The sequence below is a fragment of the Ischnura elegans genome, chromosome X (genome assembly GCF_921293095.1).
Source record: "Ischnura elegans chromosome X, ioIscEleg1.1, whole genome shotgun sequence".
In the NCBI taxonomy this organism is placed as follows: domain Eukaryota; kingdom Metazoa; phylum Arthropoda; class Insecta; order Odonata; family Coenagrionidae; genus Ischnura; species Ischnura elegans.
In genome coordinates this window covers 42,916,336-42,943,733 of record NC_060259.1, presented here as the reverse complement: position 1 = coordinate 42,943,733, position 27,398 = coordinate 42,916,336, and the positions used below count along the sequence as shown (strand labels likewise).

Below are 27,398 nucleotides of genomic sequence, written 5' to 3'. Positions count from 1 at the left end.
ATACTCATGAAGGCAATCTTGCAATTAAGCTAGAACGCACAAAAAATCCTGTAAGAAATACTTAGAAAATTCACAAACATCCATTAAGAAATACAGCGACGAAAGAAAAGTAAGTGACGAGTGATGGAAAATGGGAAAAGGGATGTGATTTTCATCCCTCGAGCCATCCCTGAAAATCATCGCGTGAGTCAATCATTTTTTCCACCGTCAATGGAGCAATCAGTGTAACTCTCCCTCGAAGTTAGTAAGCCACACAACAAGTCAACTAACCTATTTGTAAGTTCTAACGCTGTCGTTATAGTCTCTTATTGATCGTGAAAAAACGGCATTCTGACTCTATCTATTCTAAAGTCTATCTCTTTTATTTTGTTTATATGATATTAACCACCTCGGGAGAAGCAAGAAAGAAATTATCAGCAGAATAGCCCAGGCGAAGAGAGCATTCCACCAAAAGAGAGACCTGCTTACAGCGGGAAACTTAAATATGGATGTAAAGAAACAATTTATAAGAACCTACATCTGGAGTATGCTCCTATACGGAAGTGAGGCATGGACAATGACCGCAGCGGAGAAAGCAAGGATAGAGTCCTTTGAAATGTGGTGCTACAGAAGAATGATGAAAATCAAATGGATCGACCGAGTTAGTAACGAGGAAGTCCTAAGAAGGGTAGGAGAGAAGAGAAGCCTCATGAAAACCTTAATAAGAAGACGGAACAACCTTATAGGCCACATCTTGAGACATGATGGCCTGATGAAGACAATCGTCGAAGGACAGGTGGAAGGCAAGAATGGAAAAGGAAGACCTCGAACAAAATATATGGAACAAGTAAAGAGAGATGTGAAAGAGAAGAAATACGTAGGAGTGAAAAGATTAGCTGATAGGAGAATAGAGTGGAGAGCTGCGTCACACCAATCCTAGGATTGTTGACCAGTGATGATGATGAACCACCTATAAATGTCATGACTTATAGTGACCGATAAATGATATCAGTTGACTTCGCTCGCCGACTACCCTGAAAATATTTCCGACTACGAGACTCATCGCAGTTTTATTCACATTACTTATAATTTCAGGGATGTAAAGAGTGATGAGTCGATCATTTTTTCCACCATCATTGGAGCAATCAGTGTAACTCTCCCTCAAAAGGGATGAAAAAATGATTGGGTGATTCAAGCTTCAATGAAAAATTCAAAAAACTAGTAAAAAGAACATTTCAAGAGGTCTTGCTGTGAACATTTTCTGCGAAACTACTCTAATTGTTCTGAATCTCCGAGACTGGATTCATAATTATCATAATTGGAGTAATTTAATCACTTCCACAGCTCCGAGATAAACACCATCCCATCCATCTTTTCGATAACAAATTCCACTCTTGAATGCGATAATTAGGTCTACGCCATCTTATGGCTAGTGATCTTACTTAGCGTTTTTACTTGCCGCAAGTAGGTATGCAGGTATGCACCCATTTGCATGAAAGAATTAGGGAACACCTTTGGTAGAAAATGGATCGCTATTAATCTTGATTTCAACTCAAAAACTTGTATCGACTCTGAACAGGGGCGCAGCTAAGAATTAAGGCTAGGGGGGTTTGAGGCACAACCAATACTTTGGGGTGTGGGGTATTGCATACCCGCCAGGGTAAGTGGGAGTTGCGGGGCCCTCCTCCAGAAAATTTTAAGAGTAATGGTTCAAAATGACTAGTTTTATCGCTTTATGAGAGATTTTAGATTAATCCTAACACTATTCTGTAAATAATACTAATCCATTAAGTGAAATGGATTAAACTTAAAAATTTCTCTGAGCTCTGTGGGGTTTTTTTCCCCCTAACCCCCCCTCGCAGCGCCACTGACTCTGAATGTATTGCAAAAGAGAGGGATGATCATTTCAATTAAACCAACACTCGCAACCAGCGCGTACCATCGTCTCAATAGGAACCAATGTTAATTTCGATATCGCCATCCATATGGCACATAGCTTTATGCATGAAATATTGCATAAATAATAAGCGATACGATCTCTGCATGATCTCCACATATACTCTTTATGCGAATATTTCATGCACTAGCATGTGTGCTGTCTTGGTAAGGTCGCGACGTATTCTTTACAATTCAGATATCTTCTTTTGGATTCTGATCGAAAATCAGCTTGTAACTCATTTAAATGACTCCTCAATAGCCTGCCACTTTCGCTGCTGAAATATGATGATCACGATATAACAAGGCTTGATATTAAATAAGCTCTGGAGCGAATTTATAAAATTACATTGCATGATTCATTAAAACCACTCCTCACCAATCGACTTTGTAAATGGCAAAGTTAAATGATACCGAAGGAAAGCCGTCAATCGCACACACACACATCGCTGGCTGAGATTACGATCGTCAAAAACTGATCTAATTGAAATAAAGCAAGAGAATTAACCGATAGAGTAACTGGAGTATGCTCCGTGCTACAGTAATTGATAAAGTTTACGGTAGCGTCCAATACAAATGTTTTGCGTCTCATGCGAGCCCATTTTTTACCTGGGACATTTTGATAAGCCTGTGATATCATATAAACCGATCACAGGAGAGTTATCTCCCGCAGTGACAAAATCCTGTCTTCGGCATCACGTCGGAACTCAACTCAATAGCCACTGACACCAAAATGCTAGGCAACAAGAGAGGCATTTCGTAACGCGATAAATGGATCGCTAAACAAATCGCAATATTTCCATGGGCTTTGTTGTCCTCAGCCGTATCTCTTCTGAGGACAGTAGTGTCCTCTTCATCGCGACAGGGTCCAAGGCATTGTGCTCCTCCGCGTTTGATTCCCGTTGGCTTCTCCTGTCCCAAGTGATCCGTAATTCAAGGTAAGATAAGACATTTAACTCCTTCAAACCTCTCTCGAATTCCTACTCCCACCTTCGATTTCTCTGTGGCCAGTAATAGAAAATTCATTCTGCCGTATTGTGATAAGGTATGCATAAAGTGGGTGCAAAATGTATTCGGACAGCTTTCGTTTCTAGCTAAAATTTTCATTTTCTTTGTGTTGCGCTTGTGTCTTCGGCTTAAAATGATTCTCAGTGTGTACTGTGGACGCTCTTAATTTATGTATGCACTGCATCAACAGTAACAAATAATAAACTTTCGAAACTATAAACAAAATAGAAAAATAACTTCAAATGTGTCACACAAAAAGTATTCGGACACAAGAATTTTTCATATTAAATGAAATCATAAGACACACTTTACGCAATAATTAGTATTTTGTGGCATTCCTTTTGGTTTTTAGGACTGTCTGAAGGCGATTTGACATTTAATGGACCAATTTTGAAGTGACAATACGGGGTATTTTTTCCATTCTTGTAACAAGGCAAACTTGAGGTCTTTCATGCGGTCCATGATACCTTTCAAAAAGTCCAAATCATACTGCTTCAGACGAGCCAATGCTCCCCCACACCATCACAGAACCAACTCCATGTTTCACTGTTGCTTTCAAGTTCTTGTGATCAAGCTCAGTATTGTTCCGACGACCCATCATTTGATTACCATCGGATCAGAATACTGTATGTTGTACTTGCTCTCGTCAGTGAAAATCACGCTATCCCACGACTCTAAAGGCTCAGATTGATGTTCCCGAGCGAATTCTACCTGCCTCTTGCGATTGATCACGCTGATACACGGCATCCTCCTTGCTACTCGGCCTTGGTAACCGTTTTGCTCCCACATATTCCGGACGGTACCTACGTATGCGTAAACATCACACTTCTATTGATCAGTAGTTATCTTGGAAGCCCTGGTTTTTGGGTTCCTCTTGATCTCCCGCACGATGAATCGGTTGTCACCGTTAGCTAATTTCCGTGAACGTCCGCTTTGGGGCTTGTTTAGAACAGTCTTGGTCTTCCCGAACCGATTTTCTATGTCGCAGACAGTTGACGTAGGTCGCCTGACAAGTCCATCAATTTGATTCAGTGACTCACGTTGATTATAGTATCTAATAATGAGCTTTCGCTCAGCTTCAGTCGTCTCAGCCTTTCGTCACATACCTGTCAACACTTCAGGTCGCCGTTCGGTCAAAAAAGATGCGTTTCACCTCGCCACAACCAAGGGTAAAAATTAGCGCCCACAGCAGGACAGCAATGACACCGGTGGACTCCCCTATAAACGCGTTTAAATCGACGTGCACCGCGTGTCCGAATACTTTTTGCGCGCGTAAGATCTGCAAATTCGTCTATTGGACTCAATTTGTAGCGAAGTAGCAACAAATTTTCCTTCCTTCAACATGTAAACCTTTACCAGATCAGCAAATGATAGTAATACATTCATGTCGAATCCGAAGAACAAGTGCACCGGAGTCAAAATAGTTATAGTGGCTGGAAACAAGTACTGTCCGAATACTTTTTGCACCCACTGTATGTACATATCTCATTTAAAAAAATTACGTCGCATCATACAACTTCTGCGATTGGAAAACCCTCCGGGTAGATGCACATCTTGACACAAAAAAGGAAAAAAATAACTCAAAGCATTCTATACTTAGCTATTAATACTCTTGGTGCAAACCTCTTTTGATAAGGTATGCGCTCATACGTCGTTTTTGGTCTACGCTCGTACGAAGACATTACGATCAATGTTATGGAGCGGGGTGTACGGAAATCATTTTTTTCCATTGCATGCTGTTACGCATTCATACCAACATCATGACTGCTGTGTTCCTTTACCTATAAATCCGGCAATGTGACCATGAATTCCAAGTTCCAAGTTTCACACTTCTCTGGTTACTATTCTTCCTAAGAAACGCCTTGCTAGTTTACAGTATAAATGAACACTCCTTAATCCGGAAACGGATTACGCAAAATATTACTGAAGGCCCACCTACCTAAATATTCCATGAATATTTATATTACCTTTTGCCCAAAATATTTGACGTGAAAATACAATTAGCCGGAAAATAATTGGCGGTCCACGTCGAAGATAGCCTGGCATAATAATTCGGCAAATCTAAAACGAAATTTGATGTAAAATAAACTCTTTCTCGAATTAGACGGACCTCCTAATCAAATTTCACTCTTTCCACACTATTTGGGATTTGTCAACACACCTCCCCCCTTCCTCGCTATCTCTGCCGATGCGTGGAGTCACAGGTAGTTTTTGATAGCAGTAGATAGCTAGTATTGCCACTAGATAGTAGTTTTTATGCAGTAGATTCATTGAATTCGCCCGTGATCACACCTTCGGTGAAGCATGAACTTGGCGACCGACAGCTAAGGGCTGGCGCCACGAGGAAAATATATGTTAAGAGGGCGTCCATTTATTACGTGAGGTGATTTTGGCGATTTTTGGACCCCCCCCCCCTCCGGCTCAGCGAGAATGTATCCTACGCAGAACGACTGTTGAGGGGTATTGCGGGGTAGTACTCAGCTGTAGGCGTCGATACCATATTTTTTCTATTTTCGTGAGGTAATATTCGTTTAAAAATTACATCACCGTCATCTTGAAATTTTCAGGGTGTATGCGGGAGATTTAAAAAAAAAACATTTATCCGCATCTTAAATAAGGAATATTTGCATTTGAGAAAATATCGAGGCATGATTTTCAAATTCGAGATACAGGTGGATACTGATAAGTGGGGCTGGATTTACATCATAAGAGGCCCTAGGGTATTCTAATAATGAGGCCCTTACACCTCCGATTTTAAAGTTTTGATTCCCGTTGATCTTAACCAATACATTTGAAGGCAGGTCTCCATGATCTTGGGGCCCTAGGCCAGGGGTCACCAATCTTTTCACGGTAAGGGCCACATTACATGTTTCCCAAATTTATGCGGGCCAAAGGAATAAAAACTAAAAAGCATATCAGTGCCAATAGTTTTATTTCTTCAAAAATTATAGTATAAAAATGGAAAACTTAGATAATATCTCGCTGGAAAATATCAGGGTCAACTAATTAGATTTCTGAAGAATGATCGCAGGCTTTCCCGGCGTATCAAATCGTAGAAGGCTATTCGGGCACTCTACCGGGTTACGTTCTCCAACTCCATCTCGGCCGGCGTTTCGATGAATGAGTTGTCCATCGTCATCAGGGCATGACGATGATCAACTCGTTCATCGAAACTTTGGCCGAGATAGAGTTGGAGAACCTGACCCGGTGGAATGTCCGAATAACCTTCCGCTATAAATAGATTCCTGCCTCCAGTTTTATGCAACCAAATTATTGTGACGAATCATACAGTCGTTTTGACTTCAAAATTTCATTAAAGTCAGGTTCCAGATTAGTTGAGGCAATTGTAAGAATTGTAAGTAAGCACGCTGGGATTTTTTGGCGGGCCGGATGATATTATGAGTCGGGCCCGATGTGAAACGCGGGCCATAGTTTGAAGAACCCTGCCCTAGGCTGAAGCCTACTTAGCCTATAGTAAAATCCGGTCATGCTGATAAGAGTCTACTGTACATGCCTACCCTGAAAATTTCAATTCAATTCAATTAGCGGAAGAACAGCGGCGGGTACAGATGGGGGTCCGGGGGGGGCGCGCGTCCCCCTCTTTCGGGGCCACCCGTATTTCCAAACATTTCAGAACCACAATTATAACTTTTTTATATCATAAGATGGGATGAGAAGTCTGGTATACGAGTATAATCACTTTGATTAAAAATTTTTGAAGCTCTGCAGGTGACTTGATCTTCTATATTATTTCTGCTGTATAGATACCTTTTTCTCAACTTATACGCAACCAAACTCTACAAATGAGGTACCAAAATGCACAGAATTTATCAGAGAACATGCGACGGCATATCTTACTTCCTAAATATTGCTATTGTTTCCTAAAATTGGTTTTTAAATAATTAAAAAAAACGGCAAATATTCCTGAAGTTAACGGCGCACAAACTGATACATTTGTTCATTTGCAACAATATCTCGCATTCTTTAAATAACTTTTATCAAAATGCGGCTGATTCCACATTCAAGTCTCCTGTTGATACGTAAGTATGAGTCATCATGTGCGTTTAACAGAGGATAGTGTAATTACTTCCAATGCTGTGTTTAAAGAGGTCCTCTGACCTAAATTTGTACATGAACATGCCAGTTAAATTTGTACATAAGACCCTGCCTTTTTTTCTACATTTTAAAATTAGAAACGCGCCTATCCCTCTGTGGTCCTGAATTGAAAAGAGCGGGGGAAGGCCACTGGGAGCGGGTGCAACGCTAGTTTTTATTACGATAAAAGTAAAGGTAACTCAAGATATCTTTTGCGCCCTCCCCCCCTTAAGTTTTCTCTCTATCCGCTACTGCGTAAGAATGAAACTATTTGATTTTAACCGAAAGCAAATCGTTTCATTTCCATCGGTCGAGAAGAAGCGAAGCGTCCTCTCAAGCACGAAATTACCTGCCTCCACCCTATTTCATGTTTGCAAAACACGTTTCATCGGCTTGCAGCATCGCTCAGCGAAAGTGAAACGCGGCGTGGAAACAGCGGACAAGGATAATCCCATGTGCTGAAAGTACCGAACGCCGAGTGACAAGATGAATAAAATGAATAGCCCAAGGCCAAATTTTTTAGGAAAGTAATTTAAGTATTTTTAACCAGCTTAGTAGGAAAGTTAAGGTATGCAAGTGGATAATAAAGAAGGGAATATTACAAAAGTGTGCAAAAAGGAAAAAAATAAATACAAAAGGCAAACACGAACCGACTCACTCATTCATTCCTTGGATTCTTACTTTTTTAGTTAACACCGTAGTTTAAACAAGAGAGAATTCATTCTTTGGGGCCAATTCACGAGGTGAATGAGTGTGTCATTTTATCTTTTGAATTATTTCCTTCTTATTGATACGAATGAATGCCACTAATGGAGGATATATCTTCGTAAACCTTGGTGAGCGCATACTTAGAACCAGGGGCGGATACTGCATCAAATTTGGGGGGGTCATGACCTGTATCCGGAGAGTATGGAATGCCCCCTGGAAAGAGGGGTATTCTCCCGTATAAGCGTATTATTAATTACCCATTTTTTACGCATTTTTGAGCCTAAAATTTCATTTTCATTCTAACTAGCATATGAAATGGAAAATTTTTAGAAATTTAAGAAGTTTAACAATGGGGAAGAAATTAATATCCAATTTGAAGTTTAATTTAATTAATGTAACATATTAATGTTTCATGCAACAGAAAGTGAGAAAATAATTCATTGGTTAATCGTTTACAGTGATTTATCAAATTCATAACTCTTCGATGATATTCCTCTCAAATACAAGCATTACACTACAAAATATTGGAAAAAAGCGGATCGCGTCGAACTCAGCACCGCGCTGTGGACATTTTTGAAAGCCGATTAAAATACGACCGAAGTGGCCGCAGAAATCAAATTTCCGTGGGATAGAACTGGGCCTCCTCTATGAAGTCCCTTTGGCTGAGCGATTCGTCAAAAAAAATGCTACGAGTGAACACAGCGTCACGCAGCATTTTCATGGATTAAACTGGGAGCTGCAAGAAACTCGGTGGCTGCGGGCTAGGCTTAAATGCCAGAGCAATTAGGGATAGATATCTTTCAGAGAGATGCGGTGAACCTATTTATACTTGCCGGACCGAAAGAAACATATTTTGCTGGACACGTACCTACGTATAGAAATCTTGTATATAGCTAAAAACCTGCGCTAAAATGCTTTCCTCAGAACAAATCGCCGGGGTGAGTGAGGAATTTCATTCCCTCCTTTATTGCCCTTAACCTGTCCAATAAAGGGAGCGACCCAAGAGAAATCGTTTTCGCCAATTTACTTCCATTACTTTATCATGTAGTCTCGCGTTCCTTCAATTCATATAGGTCCTTTGGATCATCTCAAATGCCCAGAAAAGTAGAATAATTATATGAAGCACTATGTATACACTTTTTATCTTTACCCATATATTCAGTTTCCCTGCATCGCCTGATTTCATCACGGTATAATCAGACAAATATCCTCCTGAACTTGAGAGATTAGGCTTTAACTGGGTGACTCTGCTTTTTTTGTTTACATCGAGAAAGCCATCAATGACATCAAGGAGAAGGCTTTCGGTGTCAATATTAGAGAAAAAATTAGTATGCCGCGATTTGATGACGACATGACACTCATAGCCGAGGCAGAGAAGACTTTGACAAATACGGAAAGGACAATGGCCAGATATAAGCTGGAAATCAACAGAAAGAAGACTGAGATATTTATATGCAGCAAAAGAGAGGAGGCTAAGGCAGACATGAACCTATATGCAGCAAAAGAGAGGAGGCTAAGGCAGACATGAACCTGGAAAAGCATGAGCTTGAAGAGGTGAAAGAGTTTTCTTACCTGGGGAGCCGAATTACCTACGATGGACGAAGCAAGAAAGAAATAGTCAGAGATTAGCGCAGTCGAAGATGGCTTTCTACGTACAAAAGAATCTTTTCACAACTGTGCGTAAAAGAATAGAAGTACGGAAACAATTCATCAGATGCTACATATGGAGCATGTTTCTCTATGGGCGAAGGGCTTGGACGTTGATAGCAGCAGAATAGATGTCAAGCATTGGAAATGTGGCGCTACCGAAGAATGATGAAGATAAAATGGATCGATGGTGTAAGTAATGTAGAAGTGATAAGAAGAGTGGGAGAAAAGAGAAATCCTCAAAAAATCTTAAGCAGACGACGGGACAACCTAGTTGGCCATATTATGAGACACGATGGCCAGATGAAAACTATCGTAGATGGACAGGTGGAAGGGCAAGGGACGGCCCCGCATGAGTTACATAGGGCAGGTTATAAAGGATGTAAAAGAGAAGAAATACGTCTTAAGGAAAAGGTTCACGGATAGGAGATAGGAATGGAGAGCTGCGTCAAACCAATCTTAGGTTGGGTGACTAATGTCGGTGATGATGATCACGATGAGGAAGTGATAATAGTCCGTCTTTCCACACTTGTGAGATCATCCCTTCAATGAAGCGGTAACCGCGTACCCATACGAAATCTTATATTTAGTTATTCTCCTCACTCCAATGCAAGATGACACCAACGCTACTTTTTCCGCTTCCGAATAGCTTTCAGATTAGTCTGCAGATTTAGTTTTCAAGAATTTGCCGCGATTTGAGATTTTTTATTAACTTCAAGTCGATGGCCTTCGTCAAGTGCAAGAGTTTCACGCACTATGGTTTGCCAATGGACGTATTTTTTTCCTTTGTCGGGCGGCAGGTTGAAGGCCGTCATCGCTCTCTCATAACTTCTATTCAAAGAAATGCCTACGTTGTGATACTGCATTGTTCTCAGTAAGACTATGTAACTCGTCCGAAAATTTCGCACTTTCTCGATCTCAGAGAATAAATAAGTTTACGAAACGGTGTAACTGGATTTTAAATGTAGTAAAATTTGCATCATAAAGTACCTTCCTTATACTTGTTTCATGGCAAAGTTATAAAAAAAAAACATAAATACAATACAGACTTTAAGATATATTAATACAATAAGGGAGTTTGGTACCAGTAGGAACAGTCATGACGTCTGTCATGGGCGTACCCAGCGAGGGTCAGGGGGGGCAGCTGCCCCCCTCTGGAAGCAAAAATCTCAGGAGTCTTTAAGCAAAATCAGTACTTACTGAATTGAAATGAAAGTATTCAACAAATTTTCTTTAAACCCACGAAAAATGATGTGTAATTATTAGTATAAGATAAGTAAGTAACTAAAATAAAATTGCTTTTTCAAATGTCACAACTTGGCTTGCCCCCACCCCCTAGACCAAGGCTTTCCCCCCTCAGACCATGTCTTGCCCTCCCCTAGACTATGGCTTGCCCCCCCCCCCCCAATTATGATCCTGGATACCAGTGGCGCAGCGAAGGGGGTGGGGGTTTTGGGGGATAAACCCCCCCCCCAGAGCTCGGAGAAATTTTCAAGTCTAATTAATTTTCCTTAATGGATTAGTAATACTTATAGAGGTGTGTTCGGATTAATCTAAAATCCCTCAGAAAGCCGTAAAACTCGCCGTTTTGAACCATTAATCTTAAAAATGTTCTGGAGGATGGCGCCCGCACTTACCCTGGCGGGTATGCAATAACCCCACACTCCAAAGTATTAGCTGCGCCTAAAACCCCCTAGCCTTAATTCGTAGCTGCGCCCCTGCTGGGTACGCCCTTGACGTCCGTTACTGAATGATGGCACGCAATTTAAAAACTGCTTTAAAGAAAATATTAAAAGTAACAATGTTGTCATCTGTAACTTTTCGGTTATGAGTTTCTTTAACGCAAACATAAATATCGCGGAAAGTGCGAACTCTAGAAAATGTTACATACAATTGTCATACCAGGGGCGGCCCGAGGTGATTGGGAGTCCCTCGGCTGGAGCTCCCCTCAGCGGAAGATTTGCCCCTCCCCCACCCCCCCTGAAAATTTATGGAATTTGCGTGCCCGGAAATAGATTTTGACGCTATTTTGGCTCTTAAAAACAAGATAAAATTTTTAAAAATTAAATTTTTTTAGAATATTATTGTGAAAAGTGAGAACTTCACAGCTTGTGAAATTTAATCATGTATTATGGTTCGATTATCTATTTAGTGATTTTTGTTCCTGAGAAATGCCCTGAAATTTAGTAAACCTCTAAAATAACCTTTTCAAATAGCCCTTTCAAAAAGCAGAAGTAAAAATGTCAAATATTACAAAGCACACTTAAGGGCCAGATAAACTTTTGGATGTTATGTATTAACTATGTCTGATTAATTTTTGTATGGCATATAGTTATAGTCACAAGTATCTAGCTTTTATCCATACTCGTTGGTTATTGTTTTAATGTAGGTATAGATGAAAACTTGTGCAAAAATTGAGGAACTAATTTTGTAGAAAAATTTAAGCCTGAATTAACAAACATATCTTAAACTATTTTTTTTAAGAATAGTGTTTAACAATTTGATTCGTCCATATAAATCAGCTGATCAATTAAAACTGTCGGGTGGAGTAGAAAATAACAGGTAAAATATTAGGACACATTTCCCCTCCCCCACCCTTGGTCCAAACTTAGATCTGCCTCTGGTATCAGGAGTATCACTGCAGGTTATGCAATAGTAGATCGTTTCTTTACTTTGTTTGCGTTTGGAGCAATATTTTTAAAATAGAAACTAAGCGCACAAAAAATGAAAATATATGTAAAAAAACGAACTAAGAAATAAACGTGATAATGGAGAGAAGAAAGAACCGCACGGAAAGTTGACTCGAGGCGCGTCACAAGGCGGTATTTTTGAGCTATTAAATGAAAATACGAATAATCCAAAGTACTTGAATCTGTATCTAAACTTTCACTGTGTAGTAACTCGATACCGGAACCTCTGTTCTTGTTCAGCCAAGCCCTCGGGTTAATTGAGATATTATTAACCTAAAAGAGTTCTTTCTTCTTTTCATTTCTTTTCTGCGCACCGCTTTTGTAAACACGTTTCATATTTGCACTTTAAAGAGGATGAAAGTCTCTCACTAACCAAACCAGCATTCACTGAACTACTCAGGATTTCGCGCGGTGAGGAAAAATAGAGAACCTTTGTGCTGTGCGAGCGCAACTTCCCCCCTCCAATAACGATTTCATCTCTACTTCCCTTCCGTGGACTCCTCTTGAGTCCCACGGTATTTGATTCCCCATACACCCTTGTCAGTGAAAAACTCAAGACAGTTGAGATGTGTAACTAAACCCAAACATTGTAATCTGATATTTTTTCTCAACGAATGAATTGAGTTATCTACTACCCAGAAACACCTGCTGGGATATCGGGTTTCGCGACGGAACTGGAGACTTAGGGAAGAGTAGAACGAGGGAAAAAATGGAATGACACATGATCTGTAGTAGTTTCCCAAAATATACTGATATATACACGGTTGCACTTGCGGTTCCCACCGTGGTCTCTTCTCACGAGAGAGATTCACAAGAACTCGTCGTCCTATTTGGTCTAACAATAAGCGTGGGACAGGAGAGAGACGCGCCGCGCATGCCGGCCGCTTCATGACATACGGTCATGTCCTCTGTCCTCGGGGATGGCAGATCTCTACACGACTCTCTCATAGGGTTATGAGGGTTATGAACTGTGCAGTGTATTCAAGGGCGGTCTGGCCAGGTCGGCTGTTCGGCGATCACCGGGGCCCCTAGCCAAGGCCCCCCCCCCACAACGCTCGCATCCATCGCGTCTTCGCGTGAAGCGTGTTTGAAAAGTATAATAAAAAGACCCAATAGTACTTGAACCAAAGTTTTTTTGCTGTTATATAATCCTACGTTCTCATAGGCCGCTTTATTGCGGCACACTCTGTGAAATAAGATTACTTATATAAAAAAATAAAATATAGGTGTCAAAAGATAGAAGAGAACTTGGTGATTTTGAAAGGGCTATTCGAAAAGGCTTTTAGAATTTTTTTTAGATTTCAGCGCGGTTTATTTGAAAAAAATACACTAAATAATACATAACAGATCCATAATACATTACTAAACTTTATAAGCTGTGAAATTCTCGCTTTTAATTATATTTATTTCTAAAGAAATTGCTATTTTTTATTAACTACTATCTGGCTTTGTAGTGCCAGAATAGAGTCAAAATCCATTTCCGGGCATGCGATTACATAAAAATTTCCCGAGGGGGGGGAGCCCCGAAAACCCATAGGTAAGGGTAAAAAACCCTTACGAGCCCCAGCCGAGGGCCCTCAATCACCCCATACCGCCTCTGAGTGTATTATTTAGAATCCAGAGAACTCTGGGGCGCCCCTTAGCTCGGGGCCCTGGGCGATCTTTGTTTCCGCCGACCTGGCCAGACCGCCCCTGGTCCATACGAAAAAACAAGGCAAGGTTCTGGCAAGTACAAGCCGGCTCTCTAAAGAATCTGACCCTGTGCTTTATTAATTGTCATTGCAAAGGCCACTTTGATCGGGAATTATTTTCTTGTCGTTTGGAAAGGCATTGTCAGTTTTTTGAAGTTTAGAATAAAAAAGCGTCGAATCGATATACCTCCAGCGAGTCATCGTCATGGAAAAATCGAAAATTTGAAGGCAAATTAATGAGTAAATACTAAATTTTGATATTGTATTTTTCGTCAGAAGCCGGCGATTTTAGGTTTTAAATGATACTTCATATATCATGCAGTGCAAGTGCAGTATTAACGGAGCATATACGGAATGACAGAAAAGACATTTCTGTATTAATATATATGATAGGCTACGAACCGAGCAGTGAGTGCATTTAACACCGCTCTTACGTTTAGGATTCTAGTACGAGGAAAAAATAATCCACCGACACCAATAAAAAATGTTTTCATTACACCGACTGCGGGCGTGCTCCCAGGTTACAAAACTGATCGAGTTAATCAGCGTCCCTTTTGAATCTAGATGTAACTTTGTGGTTGTTCAAATTAAAAGAACTAAGCACCAATTTTTTCAACTACTTTTTCTTGACAGACTGAATACCGGATGAACGCAAATAACTCCACTGATGACGTCATTTTAGTGAAAATTAGACGCATAAGTACAAGTATATATTACTACATTTTTACTCCGATTTCTTGAATTAAGTAATTTCTACTTTGGACCATACATTTACAATCGATTCCCTGAGTAATTAATTTCAGTAGTTTCATTTTATCTCCTCAATATGTTGTTTCATCCCCATAGGAAACGAAATTACGAGGCAATGTCAGCAATATTCACATACATTTTTAGCAACCTCTAATGGACATAAAGTTAACATTCACGCACACACAGTACCTAAACATAGAACCAATTACTTTCTTTCACCAGTTTAACTAATTATGCCCACAAAATTAAAGCTTGGTGAATTTTGAAACTTTTTTGCCCTTTATTGCAACTTCTTCTGGGTGCGACGGATATTGTAGTAATTCAGTAGTTTTAGTTTATATTCGCTGCATTCGACCAAAGTTTTTAATTTTCCCGGTCGTGAATGAACTATTTTTACAGAGACTTCTAGTGCTAATGGCATTAATGTGTACATCATTTCCTTCATTGTTCTTTAAGACATCGATTCCAACAACCGTTGCCACTACGATCAAGAATTCATGCAAACAAGTTTACAGATTTAATGCGAAACAACTCAATCTTCATAAATTCCGTCATTGTCACGCATTCAGTATTCTGAGAATCTTCTAGCCTACCCACCCAGAGGAAGTGTTGTACTGAAGCCTGACCACAAGGCTTTACTCCCGAATCAAATCCCCCGTATCGTCTTCCTCATGAGGCAAAGAATTTAATCTAAAAATCATGAGTTCATCGTCGTATCTTCTTCGAGGAAATGTCGAGTGCGAAAATTGTCTAAATTTAGAAACTGCCAGAATGCAGAAAACAGATTTTTTACATGACAAGAATACTGGCGAGTCTGATGTCTAAAATTTTGATTTTAGTAAGACACGAAAAGGTTGATCCGGAATGAATCGGGTGCTGAAGGCTGCTATGGCACTTCAATAGGTCAGTTTTTTCTGCCGATGTTTCAATGAAAGTGCCTCGTCACAATCCTCCTGTTAACCTTGCACCCTGGGGCGGTCTGGCCAGTTCGGCTGGTCGGCAATAGGCGAGGGCCCCGTGCTTGCTAGTAGTAGCTTACAAGTAGGGGGCCCCCACAACGCTCGCGTCTATCGTGAAGCGTATATGAAAGTTGTAGTAAAAAAAAGACTCAGATCACTGGAATCAAATTCTTTGCAATTATAAAATTCTATGTCTTCAGTAGTTGCTTTACTCAGTATGCATAGTTGGTGTAAAAAGATTGTATTAGTATAATGAATAAAATAAAAGTGTCAGAAGATAAAAAAGAACCTGATGCTTTTTCTGATAGGGTTACCTTTTCGAAACGGTTATTTTAGACGGTGAATTCTTCTCGGGTTTCCATCCGGGTGAGCTCCATCTCCATCGCTGCCGACGTTTCGATAGAATCCTTTTCTATCGTCATCGGCCCTGATGACGATAGAAAAGGATTCTATCGAAACGTCGGCAGCGATGGAGATGGAGCTCACCCGGATGGAAACCCGAGAAGAATTCACCGCCATAATACGCCGGGGAAAAGGTTATTTTAGAGTTTGTTTTTGTTTTCAGCGCAGTTTTAATAAACAAAGTCACTAAATAAAAGATTATAGTACCATAAATTATCATTAAATTTTGTAAGCTGCTAATTTCTCACTTTTCATAGTATTTTTTCTTACAAAATTGCTATTATTTTATTAACTTCCATCTGATTTTTAAAAGCGAGAATAGCGTCAAAATCCATTTTCGGGCCTGCAAATTTTCTAAAATTTTCCAGGGGAAGATACCCGAATCCTGGTAAGGGGACGCCATCATGAGCTTCGCCGAGGGCCCCCAATCACCCCCACACTGCCCCTCACTGCAGGTTATTTAAATGCTAGTAAGCCGAAGTATTGGTTACTGAATCGTTTACCATGAATTCCCCCCAAACCAATATGGACCTCGTAGATACCTATCAACCTTGCGGAAATGTGCTTTGGCCAGAGTTTCCAATTTCTTCTTCCGAATCTTAGCATTACATCCATGCATATAATAGTCATACAATATAACTTGATTATAACGTCATTTAATTGACCACATAGTTATCGAAATAGCGTCGTGTAAAGCGGTGAATTGCTAGAACACATGTGAGAATGCGTGGACGTGAGATGGCAAAAAAGCCCGTTCTAATTTCGTTCATGCATTCGCGCAATTCCACGCCATTTTAGAAATTAATTAATGCAGTTCTAACCAGTGGCGGATACAGAAAAAACTCAAGGGGGGAGCGCAACATATCTTGAGTTGTCTTTACTTTTACGTTAATAAGAGATGATCAAGTCACAGGCAAAGTATATGAAAATTTTATTTAAAGTGATTATAAAAATGTAAAAGACAATGCCATCTTATGATATAAAAAAGTTACATGTGGTTTTGCAATGCTCGGCAATACAGCTGGACCCGTAAGGGGGGGGGGGCGCACCCTGCGCCCCCCATCTGTATCCGCCACTGGTTCTAACCTGCGCAATTCCGTGCCCCGTGTAAAACGGCCTTCAAGGAATGTTTTCCAGAATGAAAGCTTTTCCGTATTTCCCATTACTGATTCACGTGACAACGCGAGTGGTTGTTTTAATTCGGGCGATAACACTCTCTTGGCCGGAAATTTGATCACCACCCTCTGGATGAGAGAAGATGGAATGAGAACACCATGTGTCAACCTCAAGAGCGGCTCAAATGATCACAAACCATTCACGACTCTGTCACATGCACCCCTGGTAAATTTATAGAGATTACGCGCATGTGATGATCAGAAGCTTAGCCAAATCCCAGGCCCTCCAGAGCTAGAAACAAGGGTTTCTCATAACTTAACGCTCTGATATCCCCGACATCGAAACTAATATCCTCTCTTCCAAATCTTATGGCAGTTTCGGATATAACAACCGTACAAACAGAAACTCTCTGGCTTTATCTTCGAGCTCACATGATTTATCCGCCGTTGCGGCCTCGTATAATCCGCAATAGTTCCCCATTGCTGATTAAAATTCATGATGCGGATCTGGTTGGTGTGGTGGCTACAGTGCTGTCTTGCCATCCAGACGGTCCGGGTTCAATTCCCAGTCGTGGTAGAGATTTTCAGAGGCTACCCGATCTCTACTGGAGTACTTTGTGGAGGATATTTCAAATGCAGTACTCCGTCGGTCAGATGGAACGTTAAGCCGTGGTATCTTTGGCGCCTTTCGTTAGGAGTAGGCTAATGTCGACGCCCGGTTTCTCTCCACCCTTCCCTCTACTCCAATGTTTCCCAAACTTTTTCGAGCCCCCATGGATCCATTAACCTATGCTCAACGCCCCCCTAATCGGTATCTTTAAAATAATAATCAGAATCATATACTAATTAACCAAATGAGGAACATTGTAATAATTAAATTAAAAACAATGACTTATTAAATGGCATAAATAATTAAGTTCCCTGTGTCGTGAAGTTGTACCAACGATAGACCAAATGAAACTAAACCCCTTCAAATGCTTCCCTTGTGCAAGAAAGGCTTGGAAATATTTTTCAACAGTTCTTACTTTAAAATGTAAGGAAACACATGGTTTAAATTACTTCCATATGCGGGAAACAAAGTAAACTTTAGAAGTGAAGCTTGAAAACGAAGACAAAAGGAAGGTTACGGAACCTTCGCATTTGTCAGGACCCTCCGGCGCCCTCCTGCCGCCCCCTTGGCACTTTTCGCCCCCTTATACTAGAGCAACAGGGGGCGGTAGCGTCCACTTTGGGAACCCCTGCTCCACACCCTTCCCTCATGGAGCAAATGTCCTTAGCTGTCGGTCGCCTCCTCCAAATACCCCAAATACTCCTTATTCTGTCTCCCCAAATGCTGCCTGTTTTGTTGAGAGGTTATTTGATTAATTTTGCTCGAAGTAACCCTGTCAAGAATTTATCGTTCATTAGTATATGTACCTATTTAATGTTATTCTGCATGATAATTTGTCCCATTCATAAAGCTATTGGATAAATATTGTAACTGTAATTATTGAGCTGAAGTATTCGTAAAGCGGGTTATGAAAGAGGCTGAAGTCAGCGACTCGGGTGGTCACCGTGAGATTCAGCTCCTGCTGACGATATCCATATGATACCAAAAATATCTGGAGGAAGGACTAGAAATATAACTAATCTACATCTACATCTACATAATACCCCGCAAGCCGCCTAAAAGGCGTGTGGCAGGGGGTGTTAGGACATCAGCCGTTTACAGCTATAAAAAAAAAAAAAAGAAAAAAAGAAGTGCTCTAACCCTAGTAGCACAAAAAGGATTATATCTGTATATTTTTAAGATTTCGAAATACATCGGTATACATATTTGCAAATCTGTATATCATACATATTTTATACATGTCTGATGATCCATGGTTACACCATAAGGATAATAATTGTATATTTTAAAGATTCTGGTATACATCATATACAGATACACATATCTGTATTATATATATATTTATCATATATTTTAAAATCTCTGCTTCTCTTTCAAACATCACTTCATAGCAACCGAAACTTTGTTTACATTCGTAGTTACGGCATTGTGTGCCTTGTATGTGCCGTAAAATAGTGTTTTTCAAGCAAATTTACATTGAAGTGCGTTATGGAAGAAATAATACGTGTTTCGAAGATAAGATTGGCGAAAAGGGATCGAAAGAATACTGTTTCATGCCATTGTGTATCCATCAAAATGAATTCAACGCCGGATTAAGCTTTTGTAAACAAACCAATTACACCAGATTCGCGGAAAAAGTGGCTCTTATAGCGGCACGAAGAGATTTAAAGAAGATGCCTTTGTCAGCATTAACCCTTCTCACTGCTGTGCTGGCCATTTCAATGTAAGTAAATGGAACATTATTTTCACGGCCTGTGTACATATCTACCCTATCTGGACAATCAATGAACCACTACTTTCAATCCAATAATTATTTAAGATTATTCATCTCTGCATAGGTACAATTTAGATTGATCTTTGCTTTTGCTGGCATAGTGGAAGTACAATCCTTTCAGACAGATTTAGTTGAAAATATTATTTTTCTCGTGAATTCACATTGTTAATAGTTCTTTGTGGCAAGTATAGTCTCTCTCTATTATCTCGTAGGTATATGGAGGGTTTTACTTGAAAATGAATAACTATTGAGAATATGTCGAATAATTTTACTAATTGATAACCATTTTAAAACAAAGCCATCGATTTAATTCTCTGCGATCGTAATCATCTAGGTATTGATTTGTGTTTTTAGTATATTTTTCACTAATGCCTTACAGTTGGAAGAGGACGCAGAATACTACATGTACTGGAAAATGATGGGATGCCATTTGAGGATAAGGAAAAAGAATAATGCCAACATCGGAACATATCAGTTTCTCCTGGTTGCCCTGTAATTGTGATGAGAAAAATTCTTCAACTCCTCCAGAACCATGATGAACCCAAGGAGGTGCGAATAGACCATGCTATCCCCAGAGAGGATAATGTGAAGGCTGATGATGATAATTCGAATCAATTGATGCATGAGGACTACATTCTTCCTAGCACAAGTGAGGCTCCCACTTCTACAGAAAAGTACTGACTCGAATGAAGTACATATATATATATATAGAAGCAATATGCGCTAAGTAACAAGTGGCTGTGCTAGAACAATTGCAACTTCTCCAGTCAAAGTTGAAAATTAGTCTCTTGCTTTGCCCACCCTTGCCAAAAATTTTGAAAGTGACGTTCGTGATTGTACCTCCAATAAAAACTTGAATTTGTCATTTGAAAGTGTCTGTAGTGATTCCTCAGACCATTCAAAGGATGAGGAAAGAAAATAAAGGAAATCTGTGTCAAACGCATAATATTTTACATAGAAATCCTCAATTCTACTAAGGGATTCCAGTTTATATTATTATTTCCTTATTATCTGACTGTATTGATGCATCTACTAGTGATCTCATGAGATGCTTAAAAAAAATAAAATGAAATAAAATGATTCCGGAAAGGTTCTAGCCCATGAATTTGGCAGTCATTATTCTTCTATTAGCCACATTTTAAAGTCTGTTTTGCCTCTCATACAAAAGTATTATGAGGGACCTGCTTCAGAGATTGGACACTACTAGAGAAATGCACTACCAGTCAGCACAGCGGCGGATACATATGGGGGTGCAGAGGGCACGCCCCCCCCTTTGCGGGGCTGCCCGCATTGCCAAACATTGCAAAACCATAATTGTAACTCTTTTATATCATTAGAAGCATTGTCTTGTAAATGCGTATAATTTTGCACCCCCCCTTGAGACCCCCGCTACTGAGTCAGCAAACTTGTATTGGATATTTAACCATAGGTCTCGCTGATGCAGTGTACCAATCCTTGAAGAATCGAAATACATACAAATGCGTTATTACACCATTCAAATGTATGTACCACTTACTATGTATTTGATGTGAAACCTAGATGTGAGGGTTAGCATTACCTTTTCCTTACACAACTCAGATGGTAGACTATCCTTCTTCAAAGCACTATGGAGGGTGGCCCTACCATTTGCCTACACTCACTGTTTGATAAAGCTTCCAAAGCATTTTTAAACCTGATCCCTGAAATTTGGAACTGCTTTAACTTCAAGCTATGGACATTAGTAGTCATACATTTTACAGATGACACTGGGTACACAGCACAACCAACATGTCACGATTTTCTAGCTCATTAGTAGAGGTTTGTGGAAGACTCAGCATGATATTATTTCATACAGAACTTCTCTAATGATACCAACAAATGGCTGAAGCTGTGAATATTCTTGGTAAGCAACTGAGCAAACAATTATGCTTTTGCATATGATGCTCTAGATGTTCTATTTTGCTCTAGATGTGTGCAAAATCGATGCATAGTGGTGAGTATTTTAAATTGATTGTAGGAATTGTTCCAGTAAAGTTTTCATGGAAGTTATTTTTTCAACAGAAATACTGTTCTCAGTTTCGTAATTTAGGATATAGTGTTGTATTTGTTTTAAAACTTGACCTTAAGTCATTGGAAAAGTTTTCTTAAGTTACTTAACCTTATGTCAAAAGTTCTTAACTCAGTTTTTCTTAAGTTTGGTAACTGTTTCAATTTACTTTCAATCAATTGTTAACAGTTTTTCTTTTAAGGTTTGTTCAGTTCGAGTTATGCCAGTATTATTTAGTGTTGTGTTAAACCCAGAAATAAATCTCAATTTATAACTATCCACAAAGAGAAACAGAGATTTTGTTACATGTGATAAATATGTATATAATATGGATATCTGTATCTGTATATGATGGATACCAGAATCTTTAAAATATGCAAATAATATCCTTATGTTGTAACCATGGATCATCAGACATATATAAAATCTGTATAATATACAGATCACAACAATGTACACATATTTAATCTGTATAAAATCCATATTATTGCAGCAGATGTAATACGTATTATATCTAGATATTATATGCATGGTAGAGGACATTTGCATGGATTTTATACAGATATAATATGTATACAGGGTATACAACGATACGTATTAAATCTAGATATAATCCTTTTTGTGCTACTAGGGAACGAGGTTGGGACAAGCGTTTATTAAAGTCCTTTATTGTTCGGGGGAAAAACGAATTCCCATATCTATCCGTTCGGCAAAAAATCTCTCTTAATTTATCGCTTCTGTCGGACCTGGAAATATAGTGTGGCTCTAAGATTATGTTCTCTGTGTCGCTCTTAAAGATATCCATTCTTAATTGTTCAAGCAATCTAAGCCTAGCGCGCAGTCTCCGAGTCTCCAACGGCTCCCAGCCTAATTCGCTTAACATCTGGGTAACACTGTCTGTACGCCCGTAGCGGTTTTTGACGAAACGCGCAGCCTTCCTTTGTATCTTATTCAGTTCGCGGATTAAGTCTTTCTGCACTGGATCCTATACACTCGCTGCATATTCAAGGTGCGGTCGGACGAGAGCGAAATAGCACCTTTCTTTTACTTTTTCATCCGAAAATCTTCCCACAATACGCTTGACAAATAGGGGATGGGAGATGAAAAATTTGGGCTTCTAGTGAACTCAACTTCAACAGTGTGCATAGACTCCTCCAGGAATTGGGATAAATTCAATTAACTTAATGGACAAAAGTACAAGAGAAAAGGTACTTTCAAGTGTTTGAGAAGAGGATTGGGCTGCAGGGGCCTTTGCAATCACTCTAGCGTAAAAGCATAAATAAGTAAACAAGACATGTATAGGTGGCTAGAATACGCTGGAGCTAGACATTTCGTGAAAATGGGATACTCAAAAAGATATCTGGGACACCTAGGTGGTAAAAGGTTAAGACGATGACCTCGGTAAAGGCTGCTGGGAGAGGTGAAGTATGGTTCAAGAAGTATTATAGTAAAAAATAGAAAATTAGGACAAAGGTTGACGACGATTGGTTCAACATTATCGGAGAGGCTAAGCTGTAGCCAGATAAGTATATGAATTAAAATAGTAAATAATCTAAAATTTGACGATGGATATTGCAGAGCATTGGAATATAATTATTCCAGGCATTCATCGAACGACCCATAAGCGACAGAATAAATAAAGATCTTTCGAGGTAATAGGTAGATAATTTTGAAACACCTGTCCAATGGTTTGTAACTTTGATCCTCATTCAAGATAGGATACTAAAAATTAGCTTAGTCGGAGCTTTTGCGCCGGGAAACAAAATTTAAAGATACGCATTGACCCAATGTTATTTTATACGCAATAGCGGTTAATTTTTCTACGAGATGGGCACCCATTGTTCAGGGCTCACTGCGCTTTTCGATATCGCGTAATTTGCATTTTCTTGAAAAGGTTTTTAATGGCGCCTCACGCGTGAACGTTGAACGCCGTAATTTTTAATACACTAAAACCCGCGTCAATTAGGGCAATCACCGATATAAAAGTGGCATCCTAGGGGTAAGTAATACATTTTAATGATTTCTCTCAACTGCGCCAAACTAACTATCAAACACATTGCGATACTGATACAAATAATTTTCCGATTGATTCAGAGACTAGATGATTATTTTAGTGGTCGGTGACAACAGGAGCCATATAAAGTAAATTTAATGTGTCCCTGCTTATTTGCGAATGCAAAAATAGGCCTTGAAAGAACGTAGAATTGTTGATCCCGCCAAAATGTTGCGGATGGAAAAATAAAGGAAGGGGATTTGAGTGAAAAAAATAATTTGCCGTGACCTGGACTCACGATTTCCGGGTGGAATTCCTGCTATTTTTGGCAATAGTATTTATCCATGATGGAAGTAAGCGGGTCATCAATATGTGTACACCTTCGTACCTTCTGTCACTAGGCTCTTAATAGATGAAATTAATTGAAGCTGATTTCTTTCTTTTACATCGTTTAAGTTGTCGCAGAAATAGCGACACAAAAAAGTCCTGGCGTTTTGGGCCATTCAATCTCCTTAATGGAAACATCCACTAGCATCTTTTAAAGGTTGTTTTCAAAAATTCATTTTAATGTGCGAAGCAAATTAGTCTTCGTAATGCGCTGGGCATAAAATATCGCATAAAAGACCAGCTCATGGTCGTCAGGAATAGAATCAGGTTCGTCGATGCGAGCGTATGTATTGAGATAAGTCTTTGCCAACATACACGTTTGCACTCATAAAGCAGCTCACCGGTTAGTGTACTTTTACTCCCTGCTGTAAATACAGCCAGTTCTGAGGCCACTGGCATCTTTCATTGAATCGAGACGGAGCGTCCTCATTAGCGAACGCTTGCTTAGGGACGCACCCATTGTACGTGCTCCGCTGCCTTTACCCTCCCTCTGTGTATACAAATACGTGTGTAAAGCGAGAAGAACTTTCTGTACGGCCTATCATCTTTCTTTTAACATTTTCGTGGCATTTCCGCGTCTCCCGTTGATTCCCAGTGACCGCCGCCGCTGTGCGTCCCCTCCCTCCAAGAACGCGACCGACTTCGAGGCGTAGGTAGAAGTGGAGAGTGTCAAGGAATGCGTCCCCGTAATCCTATGTGCGACCCTCCAGCTAAACTTGACCCCGTTAGAAAAAAACTGGTTTACGTGTTCACAGGTACCTATGGGATCGAGCCAAGATCACTGGCCGTCCGTCCATGACATCGGCCGACGACACCCTTGACCATGGATCATTGCAGCACCGCTAAGAGCCGTCTCTGATTACCGTAATTACGGTCGCTTGAGCGCGCATGGTTTGCCTTGGGCCCAGCGCCTAACCGAAGGAGGGCTCGCCTGGGGAGAAATTTCAGTGTGCCCCCACCGTTCCGAACTTTCGTCTTTTCTTTCGAAAAGACATAGATGCCTCCGTTTCCATGCGAGATAAGGCAACTGGAGGGCAGCGCCTGATTTTTTGGGATGTATTTCTCCTTCACTCTCCCCCGGCGCGTCTCTGGGGATACTAATGAGCGGCGAGAGGCTTTCTCCTTCCCCTCCATTTCGTCTGACCTCTTCCCCCTCTCACCAGCCCCCTCTCTTCGCCCACCTCCCCCTCCTCCTCCTCAGCTGCTTGCCACAAGGCCCGACACGGTCGCCTTCCAACCAGCGCCGCACCTCCTGACTTCTTCCCTCCTCAGTTTCTCTGCCTCTATTTTTTCCTTCCTTACCTGGCCAGTTTTTGTGTGACCAATCACCTCTCCGCGCCTCCTTTAAGTGACCGACCCATCGGAAGTTAGTCAACAGTCCGTGCATACCTTTCTCGTCCGTAGGTGTACGCTTACCGTTGCTTTCACCCGACCGCTCGGCGAGAGACTCCCGCTCTGTTTTAACTCGTCCGCCTGAGTGCAGTGCCTTGGGGAACCATGGACCAGTAAGTTCTGCCCGCTGTGCTGTGCTCCCTCACCATCCCCTCGCGACCGAGTTGCGACTTGTAAATTTATTTTCTCTTACAGTGTTGTTGCTTTCTTGTCTTGCGAGAGGGGGTGCTTCATTGCCCTCACGTTGTACCTCCTTGCAGGCTGTGTTACTCGAGGGATTAGTGCAAAATGGGAAAAGTCAGAAGTTTAGCGTTTAGTGTTTCTTAATTTTTCATCTTCAGATCGCAATTTACTTCAGTTCACTGCAGAAAAGTTACCGTGGAAAAGTGATCACGTCAGTTATAGTGCTGACCCAAGAATGGTCCAGCGTACTCTTTATCGGCCACGAACGGATCGACGTCGACACTGTTTACGGGATTTATTCAACAGTTGAAATTTTTCAGTGTGAAGTTCATCTAAGATTACAGAATGAGGATCAATCGTAACTTGAAGTATAAGGGAGGAAAGTGTGTATGTTTCATGCGTACCGTTACCGGATTGGCCTTCGTCAAGGAAGAGGATCCTTCGACCCACATTTCCATGTGTTTGTCAAAGTGAGGGCGTCATGTAGGCCACTGGCACAGGATAGCCTGCAAAATATTCGGGAAGTTGCTTTTCTAGTTAGTAGTAATTTGAAAGCCGCATCCTATTCCTCAATCGCATGACCCACTTTTTAACTCGCTAAATTAGCTCTGTGATATTAAAATGTTGGTTTCATCAAGACTTCGTTCATATAGTTTCCGCTTCGGAGGAACAATTTCTATTTCTTTCCATATGGGGGAGGGACTTCATTTTTTGAGAAAAGAGCTACCTCCGTGCATCCAAATTTCTTTCCGACTTTCTCCCACCATCCAAGCGTGAATAGCCTCGGGAATATCTTTAGGGTTTCATTCCAAATGCTATTCCGTCCTACTTGTGGCATGAGAGCTGTTGTCTCCATTTAATTCTGTGCCCACGGTATTACGTTAACAATTATTGTAACTGAGTCTCCTTTGATAATGCTGTGAGCGAGAGTTGGCTTTGAAAAGGCAAGAGTGTAAACGAAAAAATTAATTTATCGTTATGGAGCAGATGATATATTTTCAGTCAGCAAACCTTTCTCATTAATATTGTGACTCCATCGATCGATAAAAATGATCGGGAATATCAAGTTAATAGAATGCCTTTATACTCATAGTTTTCCCTCCACGGTGAATAAGAAACGGGTGCTCCTGACGAATTACTGAAGTGAGATGAAATCCACAACGTTCTTCAGACCTAATGCAGCATATAATTGAGTTCCATTATCGCCCAAAGTAACTGGCGTAATGCAGAAAGGGGATTTAGTACGACAATCTAACGTTGAAAAGATTTTTAATAATCTTTTTCGTCTTCAGATTTTCAGCATCGACTTTCCATTCCGTCCCACTTTCGCTATTATTTGGAGGAGCCTTTTTAGGGAAGATGGTTAATTACGAACCAAACAGCTAAAGCATGCCACGTACCATGGTTCCCCGATGAGTAGATAGAGTGCGCATTTAACTATTTCGTCCTCAATCATTCGGGTACTCTGGATTGCCTGTTCAGAATTTGAAGTGACCTTGCCGGTTTAAAAATCAGGAATGTCATGATATGTGTAAAATGCTAACAATATCCTACAAATATGTAACATTTTCCAGCCAAAAAAATCAACGTAGTTCATGGTACATGACGAAAAGGCGTGAGCATTGTTCAGGATTTGCTTTGCCACCAAATTCTCAACTGAGGGAGTAGTATAAAGAATATGTCTTATTGTTAGCTTTCCTAAAACGTAACCTTTGCAGTTTCCCCAGGCTTTCAAACGGGCATTACTTAATTAATTCACACAAGTCATACCTAATTCGGCTTGCAGCTCTGTTCGAAGTATCAACGCTTTTTACAACTGCCATCATAATTTGCCCGATCCCATGAGAAAACTGTAAACCACACGTTTTTGGAAAAAAATTATCGCATTTAGCGAGGTAGCTATGAAAAGTCTTAGCTCTTGAATTCCTATCACAACGGATAATGTATCAATTTACAATATATCTGGAAGAAATCAATCCTACAAAAAATTTAGCCAGAAAAGGTATTTCAGGAAGCGTACAAAGGAAATCGAAGGTCTGGGTCAAGACTGCAGG

At 40.3% G+C, this 27,398-nt stretch overlaps 1 protein-coding gene across 2 annotated transcripts in view; it reads left to right on the top strand.

Annotated features, from left to right (window-relative positions):
- The first annotated feature begins 2,606 nt into the window (after nucleotides 1–2,606).
- Nucleotides 2,607–27,398, top strand: part of LOC124170853 (hydroxymethylglutaryl-CoA synthase 1-like) — a 41,201-nt gene continuing 16,409 nt past the window's right edge. Inside the window, exon 1 of one of the 2 annotated variants that reach the window (XM_046549857.1) lies at nucleotides 2,607–2,852. In XM_046549857.1, coding sequence (XP_046405813.1) covers nucleotides 2,716–2,852 — 137 coding nt within the window. In that variant the 5' untranslated portion in view covers nucleotides 2,607–2,715. Of the gene's footprint in view, nucleotides 2,853–25,013; nucleotides 25,275–27,398 lie in introns of those variants that run through there. The other variant, XM_046549858.1, reaches the window with a different exon arrangement.